General features: G+C 39.9%; 2 protein-coding genes across 2 annotated transcripts; both read right to left on the bottom strand.

Annotated features, from left to right (window-relative positions):
• Positions 1–2,850: 2,850 nt before the first annotated feature.
• LOC146673431 (butyrophilin subfamily 2 member A2-like) lies at positions 2,851–4,575 on the bottom strand. The gene has a single exon (XM_085400953.1). It carries the CDS (start codon positions 4,573–4,575, stop codon positions 3,967–3,969), a length of 609 nt encoding a protein of 202 aa, XP_085257079.1. The 3' UTR covers positions 2,851–3,966.
• Positions 4,576–6,880: 2,305 nt separating this feature from the next.
• LOC146673432 (butyrophilin subfamily 2 member A2-like) lies at positions 6,881–8,781 on the bottom strand. Its single transcript, XM_085400954.1, has one exon. It carries the CDS (start codon positions 8,779–8,781, stop codon positions 8,173–8,175), a length of 609 nt encoding a protein of 202 aa, XP_085257080.1. The 3' UTR covers positions 6,881–8,172.
• Positions 8,782–10,792: the final 2,011 nt, after the last annotated feature.

The raw sequence follows: 10,792 nt of genomic DNA on the forward strand, positions 1-10,792 counted from the left end.
GCTTGGTGTGCATTCCACACTAGAATGCACACCTACATCCTGGGAGCATGGGAAAGTTCGTACCTTGTTTAATTGTGTTATGGTAGGATTAACGTAGTTACGTCTGTTCTAGTCTAAGTGCTTTTTGTGTATAAATGAACTGCTGGACTTCCTTACTGTGTTATCTAGGATGAGGGGAGGGTCTACCCTCTTCCTGACCAAGGATGTTTGCTTGTGTGCTTTTATGACCCTTTGATCAGCAGTACCCCACACACACACACACACACACACACACACACAGGCAAGGTACTCTTTGTGTGTATGTAGACGTCATATGTTAATGAACCTATGCATATTCATGTAACCTCAATAAAAGGACAGTGGTACGGGAGAACGGACGAGAGCAACTGGGGTCAAGCGAAGGGACGGCGCTTTGTCCGGTTTTCTCCCGTGCACGAGTAACATGAAGAACTTTGCCTACTTCGTGTCTTGCTTTGCAGTGTAATTATATTGTCTTCAACGTTCCAGCGAATAGGTTTATGCTACAAACCTATCAAACATTGTCTTTTATGACGCTTGTTTGAACTCTCTTGCGTTTGTTGTGAAGATGAAATAACTGAAACAACAGCTTTTAAAATAAATCTCTCTCTTTCTGCTTTTCTCTAAATACTACTGGAAAAGCGAAGTACCTTTTTGACACACCCACTGCCACACTGAGACCAACGAGGTATGAGATACCACTAGGGGGCAACGTGACACTGAGCTGCTTTGTGGACGGCTCTGACAACTGGACCATTTTGTGGTACAGAGCTGCCACATATGGCTCTAAAGATGAGCCTATGACAGAATATGAAGGGAAGAAAGCTATTAATGTGTCACAAGGAGGTATCTACCACTGCAGAGGAAGAAGCGATTCAGGTAGCATCACACACCAAAGTAATGCTGCCATCATTGAAGATACTCGTAAGTTATCCTATTTATCTCTTAGCCATGGAAGTTAAAGTTATGTGATCTGTCCTTTTTTTTTCCTTTCTCTCAGTAATATTGCATTAGCAAAGTATGGCATGAATAAGAGGATGTCTATACAGCCACAAACAGATGGAGAGAGTGTGCTGTTTAAATCTTTTACTGGTTTTACATAGTTCTTTTGTAATTTGAAAGATATACATTTAAGTAGTTTACATGACCCTTTTTTAACTGTGTCTGTAAATATATGTTACTGCTCAGAATTCCAAACAATTCATATCTGTGAATCAGCTGGCTGTTTTAACATTGTTACTATTTCCTTACAATAGCAGATTTCTTATACTTTAAACCCTAAGTTTCTTGTCAGTACTGTACTACATATCACTGGCCTTCAAGCTGGAAGAAATTAAACCACCAGTTAAAAAACCATCACTTGGCCCAGCTTGCTTAGCTAATTATAATTATAAAAACGATCTGTCAACGCAAGGGCGTAGATTTGGTTTTGGCATTGGTGGGGACGGGTGTTTCAACCACCGAACCCTGCCCTGTTTCTTTTTTTTTCCTTTTTGTCTTTGCTTCTTGATAAAAAAGGAGAAATATACTTGCCTACATATGCTATTCTACATGCTATTAAACCATTTAAAATTACAATTCATAGTTTTATATGTGAATTATATAATGTTAAATTACTATTAAACAAATGACTCACTAAGTATTTTAGACTTTAGTTTACTTCAGCCATATTCCATATAAATCAGGTATCATACAAAAATAAAAACAGCTTCAAATACAGTCAAGACAATAAAAGAATATGACTTTAAGGACTTAAATGTGGGATGGAGCGATTTCGCAGGTCTTTCCTCCCCACTGCTGTCAGACTCCACAACAAAGATTTTTGCAGGTGATCACACACAAACCCACACATGTGCAATAAGACTAAGTGCAATACTCTTTTCTGAGTATTTTTGTAAGTTGTATTTTTACTCAGTTGTATATAACATTTGTATTCTATTTTTATCCTAATATATATTTTATTCTATTTTATTCTACTATTTTATTCTATTCTATTCTGTACAGTTGTGTACAGTATATTATTCTTATTGTATTCAAATTTTTGGTACCGGTATATAACTTTGCACTGACCACTTTCTGCTGTGACAAAACAAATTTCCCACGTGTGGGACTAATAAAGGTTATCTTATCTTATCTTATCTTAACAAGATTACTTCAGTTATAGTACACCAACTTCTCTTATGCATTAGCACTAAGGGAACACTAAATGAACTGGTGGTTTTTGTCCATAAAACTACTCATCTAAGATGACCACAAAATTATTATTATGTGCTTGATATGCCTGACCTTTGGCCCTGGATTTCCCCCTCTGACTGCACTAGGACATATTGCCTCTTGATAAAATAACACATTGATTCGTGCCATATAAAAAGTGAGAAATGTCAATTCAGATTATTTGTCAAATCTACACTAATCAATCAATTTACATCAGCAGCCTAACAATTGTCGTGCAAACTGCACTAAAAGGTGGAATATCATGACTACCTCATGATATTTTGTGTCAAAAAATTAACCCTATGAATACGTCAGTACCATTAGGATGAAATTATTGTATGACAAACATTTTAACGTTAGACATATAATTTTAACAGCCTCTGTAAACTAATATCCTGGCTGCTCAAGGCTGCCGTTTTTTCTGACACTTTCAATCAAAATTAGAAATGCTGCTCTGAGACTGAGAGAACTAATAGTGCTGCATGTTGTGCAGTTAGTTTCCAAAAAACGTTGGTAAGATACAATTTTAGACTGATGTGAGCCAAAGCCTAGCATAGCCTGTAACGTTATTGTGACGGACACATTTTATGAGTGAGCTTGACTTTAAGTGATTTACAGGTTTCTTTGAAAAATACTTTCTTAAATCCAGGTTCTTCCTTTGTGCTGCCATCCTCCACTCCTCCTCGCAGGTTTTTGCTATTTTTAAACAGTTTTTCCTGTTTTTCACTTTTTGAACAGTTTTACACTTCTTCACCGTTTGTGAACAGGAACTTTAGACTCTTTCGAACTTTTTTTTTTGTCTTATTGGACAAATGTTTTACAAAATGTTTCCATTTTTTTAACAAAGTTTTTCCTCTTTTCTCCCTTTCAACAGTTTTTACACTTCTTCGCTGATTGTGAACACATATTTTCCTGAACCTCTCTGTTTTTGCGCTCTGGGTTTTACAGTTTCTTGTGAAAAAAAAAAAAAAAGCAAATAAAGAATGTGTTTGTGAACAGGTTATTGCAGTCTGAAATGTAAAGTGAAACTTTATTTGATTACATTGTGTGAATGTTCAGGCATTAATAAATTAGTATTCCTAAAGGAGTTGCTGCAGTTTGTCTAATACTTTAGTTACATTTGACTTTATTGTGAAGGAAAATTTGATAATCCACAAATAATCATTTACAACAATATATTCTGCTTTAAATCTTTACAACTCACAACAGAGAACACAATAAAACTAATAACTGCTGCACACTGACACGTTCGTGTAATTTCCTGGGTTATCTGACAGTTATTGAATCCTTTAAAATGGAAAATAACAAAGTGGTACAAATAAATAATAATCTGAAACTGAGAAACTGATGTTTTACACATTAGTGTAGAAACATCGGGATTATCAGCCTGCAAAGACAAATAATCAGCTGGACTGAGTCAGAGAAGAGACCTGCTGATGTTTCCAACATGAAGCTTGTGTTGGACAGAACAGTTCATTCTCACTGAGGCTGGGTTCAGTAACAGCTGCTTAAAGTTTGGCTCAGCTGAGTACTTTCTGCTCCTATTGGTCAGTCTCATAGACAATAGGGGAAAAATATTTACAGTAAATGTACTCGTCAGCCCGCAGGATGATGAAGTCCTTCCTGTAGTGTCAGAGTGAAATCAGTGGTCTGTGTGGAGTGTTGCTGAATGCTGTCTGTCTCTGCTCAGCAGCAGGAGACTCAAAGTTCATCTGCAAAACGCTCTGAGACATTTCAGACAGTCTGCAGTTCAGCAGGAGGACGCTCTGAATCCTGACTCTGTCCATGTGTTCTGTAGGTCAGAAAAGCAACAACAGCAACAACAACAAGCACAACACAAAGTGACGCGCTCGCTATCAGTCCAGCACGTCCTCTTCTGACTCCGTCCCCTCTCAGTCCTCCTGGTTGATCTTCTAGCAGAAACAGGTGTGAGGTGCAGATAGATTCCCACGAGCGTGTTTCTTCCATGAAGACGCGACACTCGTACGTTCCAGCATCCGCAGTCGTCGCATTCTCCAGAATCAAAGACACGTCTCCATCCTTCATGTGTCTGTCCTGCAGAGCCACCCGTTTCTTAAAAGATGGATGCTGCTTGGTGGTATCAAAGTGCTCGTCCCGGTACAAGAGCACATATTCTTCTCCCAGATCAGCTCTGCTCCAGTTCACAACTATGAACTTGTTGTTTGGAGCTCGACATGTCAGAGTGACGTTGTTTCCAGACTCAGCTGGGACTTTTTTGTCACGTGTGTGTGAAGAACCGCTGAGCTCGCCTTCAGCAGTGCAAGCCAGGACGCATGCGCAGAGCACGCCCCCGAACAGTGACGTAATTCGGAGTGTAGCCATTCGAGCGGAGAGCAAAGAGGTGTCTCATACATGCTGCTCACACATGCAACATTAATAAACGGAAATTTCTCGGGACCGCTCAGCTTCGGGAATAGCGGCTTGTCTGTTTTGCCTCACACGAAGCTGAAAACACTTCAGCAGCCTCTCTCAGCTTCGGTGTGGACACATCGGCTCTTATGTGCCCAAGTTTTTCTTCAGCCTCTGACGGTAAGTTGAAAACTCTTTACCCACTGAGAGGCTGTGTTTAAGGGCTTCAGCAGACTTGTTCAGGTATTGTTCTCTAGTCCTGCTGAACCCTTAAACACAATTCTTTTCAGATGGGTTCCACTTCGACTTTTGCTCGTTTCACTGTAGTTTATATGATTTTTGGTTTTCAGTCTTAGCTTAGAGGCCCTAATTAAAAATCGTATCCACACCAAAGACGGAGACACGACTTTGGCAGCTTTCTTCCCGTTTTGCCACACAGATTTCGGTCTTTTTTGGGGGGTGGGGGGGTTCTCAACCTAGTTTTTTCACTTTTTCAACTTTTCTGGATACGGTTCTTACAGTTTTCTCAACCTTTGATTTCGTTTTGGACATTTTCCAATATTCTGTCTCTTTTTGGGCAATCGCTTTACACGTTTTTGTTTTTGCTGTTGTTTTTTTGTCTGTTTTTTTACAGTTTTTACACTTTTCTAACCTTTTTTCTATTTTTGGAGAAGCATTTCACACTTTTTTGCTGTTTTTTTTAAACACTGTTTTTTCACTTTTTGAACAGTTTTTACGCTTCTTCACCTTTTGTGAACAGGGATTTTAGACTTTTTCCAACTTTTTTTCTTTTTTTTTTTCTTACGATCTTTTCCGGGTTTTTTCTTTTTTAACAAAGTTTTTCCTCTTTTCTCCCTTTCAACAGTTTTTACACTTCTTCGCTGATTGTGGACACAGATTTTCCTGAACCTCTGTTTTTGCGCTCTGGGTTTTACAGTTTCTTGTGTGTGTAAAAAGCAAATAAAAAAATGTGTTTGTGAACCGAATTTCCCAGAGGAACCCACCCGAGGAATTGATAAAGTTTTATCTTATCTCTCTCTCTCTCGGGTTATTGCAGTCTGAAATGTAAAGTGAAACTTTATTTGATTACATCGTGTGAATGTTCAGGCATTAATACTTTTTGGAAAGCTGAATTGAAAGAATAAAAAGTAAATGTGAAAAGTGTCACTTATCGTGCTGTTTCTTCTTACATTTAGAGTCTCTTTGTTGACGTGATCAAATAAACTGCTGAAGTCTGAGTAGTTTTAAAAGGGAAAAATTGGTTTTAAAGGGATTCTGCTAAAGTGAATGAAATGCTAATGAACCGAATAAAGGCATGAAATGACCTTTGTCTTAGTTAAAAGTGGGTGAAAGGTCAGAGATGGAGAGGATAATAAGGTGGGGCTGAAGATCAGTGAATCTTATGTCAAAACCTAATTGGTTGACTTGATATTAGAGGGAGAGCAAGAGAATGGGATGTGAATGGGGTAAAGTATAAACTTGGATGCCCAGAGGTGTTCATCATCATCATCGTCACGATCGAGAGGGGAGCTGCCATAAGAGGTGTGACTCAGAATTGGCCTGCAGGGCTACTCAGGTTTCTTCGTATCAGGCCAAGCAGCAAAGACTCCTGTGCAACAAGGCAGTCAGGCTGGGCGAGTCCTCTCACCCACCTCAGCTCCAGAACCCTGCATTATCTACTGCGTGAGATTCATCGGATCAGGGATCAAGACGTTGTTTGTCAGAGAGCTGAAATCAGCTTCCTGTGAAGGAGTTTGGTGGGCCTACCGATCAAAAGCACACAAAGTCTCTTCTGGGTCAAATTTGTTTTGTAGCTATTGAGATCAGCTTTAGATGAACCAGTGTGGCTCAAATAAAAGAAGATGGGGGTTTGAGGGAGTGTTGAAACTATACATGCCATGTCTGTGTGTGGTGACAGAAGTCAAGGAGACCTGGATTCAGCTTTGAAAACATATTCTGAGAGATGTTTGTCAGATGGATGGAAAGATCATCGTCACGTGGTTCTCAGTGACTGATCGTGACTCATGCTTTCGGGTGGATTGAGACATCTGGGATGTTCCTGTGAGTCAGTAACAGAGAAAAACAGGAGTGGGCCTCTCAGTGTGTCCACACGCTGCTGTCTGCATTACACTGAGTGATAAATTCACCTACTCTGTGAACATAAAGCAGAAACAAGAAGAAACTTCAACATATTATCCTGTCACAGAGGAAGCTCTCTGTCAAACCTTATTCCTGCTTCAGACTGTGGTGGCAGAGCTGTAGCAGCTACACTCTTTGATCAGAGCTTCATGTTGTCTCTGATTACAGTAACAGGTCCAACGTGAGAGACTGGGTGGGTTTTCCTTTTTAATATATATTACCAACCCCCAGGAACATCCCAAATCTCTCAATCCACCTGAAAGCATGAGTCATGATTAGTGGGTGCCTGCGTGACGATCCACTACAGTCGGTGGAGTACAGTGGTTTTGAAAAGTATTCCCCATTTCCAGAGTTCTTTTAAAAAAATTTTTTTTTTTTTTTATACATTTACATTGTTCGGAACATCAGATAAACGTAATTATTAGACAAAGATATCTCAAGGAGCACTTGGTTTAAATGCAGTTTTTCTGTACAATCAGAAAACAATTGTCAAATTGACTCCTACAGAATCGACCCCAAGCATGAAGGGTGCTAACAAAGACAACAAAAAATAACACATGAAGCAGAAGCAAACCAGTCAAGTGATGATTGTCACATTTATTCTCTTTATTCTTTTACATTTTGAATGAAAAACATGAATAAAATCCTAAACAAGTAATGAAACAGTCTCATCAAAGCTTCAAGCTGCATTCATCAGCAAATGTGCATCATAAGTGTCTCAACCATTCATATTTGATTTAAAAACACAACTTTTACATCAGGATGTGAAAGTATTCCTAAAGGAGTTGCTGCAGTTTGTCTAATACTTTAGTTACATTTGACTTTATTGTGAAGGAAAATTTGATAATCCACAAATAATCATTTACAACAATATATTCTGCTTTAAATCTTTACAACTCACAACAGAGAACACAATAAAACTAATAACTGCTGCACACTGACACGTTCGTGTAATTTCCTGGGTTATCTGACAGTTATTGAATCCTTTAAAATGGAAAATAACAAAGTGGTACAAATAAATAATAATCTGAAACCGAGAAACTGATGTTTTACACATTAGTGTAGAAACATCTGGATTATCAGCCTGCAAAGACAAATAATCAGCTGGACTGAGTCAGAGAAGAGACCTGCTGATGTTTCCAACATGAAGCTTGTGTTGGACAGAACAGTTCATTCTCACTGAGGCTGGGTTCAGTAACAGCTGCTTAAAGTTTGGCTCAGCTGAGTACTTTCTGCTCCTATTGGTCAGTCTCATAGACAATAGGGGAAAAATATTTACAGTAAATGTACTCGTCAGCCCGCAGGATGATGAAGTCCTTCCTGTAGTGTCAGAGTGAAATCAGTGGTCTGTGTGGAGTGTTGCTGAATGCTGTCTGTCTCTGCTCAGCAGCAGGAGACTCAAAGTTCATCTGCAAAACGCTCTGAGACATTTCAGACAGTCTGCAGTTCAGCAGGAGGACGCTCTGAATCCTGACTCTGTCCATGTGTTCTGTAGGTCAGAAAAGCAACAACAGCAACAACAACAAGCACAACACAAAGTGACGCGCTCGCTATCAGTCCAGCACGTCCTCTTCTGACTCCGTCCCCTCTCAGTCCTCCTGGTTGATCTTCTAGCAGAAACAGGTGTGAGGTGCAGATAGATTCCCACGAGCGTGTTTCTTCCATGAAGACGCGACACTCGTACGTTCCAGCATCCGCAGTCGTCGCATTCTCCAGAATCAAAGACACGTCTCCATCCTTCATGTGTCTGTCCTGCAGAGCCACCCGCTTCTTAAAAGATGGATGCTGCTTGGTGGTATCAAAGTGCTCGTCCCGGTACAAGAGCACATATTCTTCTCCCAGATCAGCTCTGCTCCAGTTCACAACTATGAACTTGTTGTTTGGAGCTCGACATGTCAGAGTGACGTTGTTTCCAGACTCAGCTGGGACTTTTTTGTCACGTGTGTGTGAAGAACCGCTGAGCTCGCCTTCAGCAGTGCAAGCCAGGACGCATGCGCAGAGCACGCCCCCGAACAGTGACGTAATTCGGAGTGTAGCCATTCGAGCGGAGAGCAAAGAGGTGTCTCATACATGCTGCTCACACATGCAACATTAATAAACTGAAATTTCTCGGGACCGCTCAGCTTCGGGAATAGCGGCTTGTCTGTTTTGCCTCATACGAAGCTGAAAACACTTCAGCAGCCTCTCTCAGCTTCGGTGTGGACACATCGGCTCTTATGTGCCCAAGTTTTTCTTCAGCCTCTGACGGTAAGTTGAAACCTCTTTACCCACTGAGAGGCTGTGTTTAAGGGCTTCAGCAGACTTGTTCAGGTATTGTTCTCTAGTCCTGCTGAACCCTTAAACACAATTCTTTTCAGATGGGTTCCACTTCGACTTTTGCTCATTTCACTGTAGTTTATATGATTTTTGGTTTTCAGTCTTAGCTTGGAGGCCCTAATTAAAAATCGTATCCACACCAAAGACGGAGACACGACTTTGGCAGCTTTCTTCCCGTTTTGCCACACAGATTTCGGTCTTTTTTGGGGGGTGGGGGGGTTCTCAACCTAGTTTTTTCACTTTTTCAACTTTTCTGGATACGGTTCTTACAGTTTTCTCAACCTTTGATTTCGTTTTGGACATTTTCCAATATTCTGTCTCTTTTTGGGCAATCGCTTTACACGTTTTTGTTTTTGCTGTTGTTTTTTTGTCTGTTTTTTTACAGTTTTTACACTTTTCTAACCTTTTTTCTATTTTTGGAGAAGCATTTCACACTTTTTTGCTGTTTTTTTTAAACACTGTTTTTTCACTTTTTGAACAGTTTTTACGCTTCTTCACCTTTTGTGAACAGGGATTTTAGACTTTTTCCAACTTTTTTTCTTTTTTTTTTTTTCTTACGATCTTTTCCGGGTTTTTTTTTTTTTAAACAAAGTTTTTCCTCTTTTCTCCCTTTCAACAGTTTTTACACTTCTTCGCTGATTGTGGACACAGATTTTCCTGAACCTCTGTTTTTGCGCTCTGGGTTTTACAGTTTCTTGTGTGTGTAAAAAGCAAATAAAAAATGTGTTTGTGAACCGAATTTCCCAGAGGAACCCACCCGAGGAATTGATAAAGTTTTATCTTATCTCTCTCTCTCTCTCAGGTTATTGCAGTCTGAAATGTAAAGTGAAACTTTATTTGATTACATTGTGTGAATGTTCAGGCATTAATACTTTTTGGAAAGCTGAATTGAAAGAATAAAAAGTAAATGTGAAAAGTGTCACTTATCGTGCTGTTTCTTCTTACATTTAGAGTCTCTTTGTTGACGTGATCAAATAAACTGCTGAAGTCTGAGTAGTTTTAAAAGGGAAAAATTGGTTTTAAAGGGATTCTGCTAAAGTGAATGAAATGCTAATGAACCGAATAAAGGCATGAAATGACCTTTGTCTTAGTTAAAAGTGGGTGAAAGGTCAGAGATGGAGAGGATAATAAGGTGGGGCTGAAGATCAGTGAATCTTATGTCAAAACCTAATTGGTTGACTTGATATTAGAGGGAGAGCAAGAGAATGGGATGTGAATGGGGTAAAGTATAAACTTGGATGCCCAGAGGTGTTCATCATCATCATCGTCACGATCGAGAGGGGAGCTGCCATAAGAGGTGTGACTCAGAATTGGCCTGCAGGGCTACTCAGGTTTCTTCGTATCAGGCCAAGCAGCAAAGACTCCTGTGCAACAAGGCAGTCAGGCTGGGCGAGTCCTCTCACCCACCTCAGCTCCAGAACCCTGCATTATCTACTGCGTGAGATTCATCGGATCAGGGATCAAGACGTTGTTTGTCAGAGAGCTGAAATCAGCTTCCTGTGAAGGAGTTTGGTGGGCCTACCGATCAAAAGCACACAAAGTCTCTTCTGGGTCAAATTTGTTTTGTAGCTATTGAGATCAGCTTTAGATGAACCAGTGTGGCTCAAATAAAAGAAGATGGGGGTTTGAGGGAGTGTTGAAACTATACATGCCATGTCTGTGTGTGGTGACAGAAGTCAAGGAGACCTGGATTCAGCTTTGAAAACATATTCTGAGAGATGTTTGTCAGATGGAT

Source organism: Rhamphochromis longiceps, linkage group LG3 (assembly GCF_057381845.1).
Source record: "Rhamphochromis longiceps isolate RC_006_pf linkage group LG3, R_longiceps_female_GT1.1, whole genome shotgun sequence".
NCBI lineage: Eukaryota > Metazoa > Chordata > Actinopteri > Cichliformes > Cichlidae > Rhamphochromis > Rhamphochromis longiceps.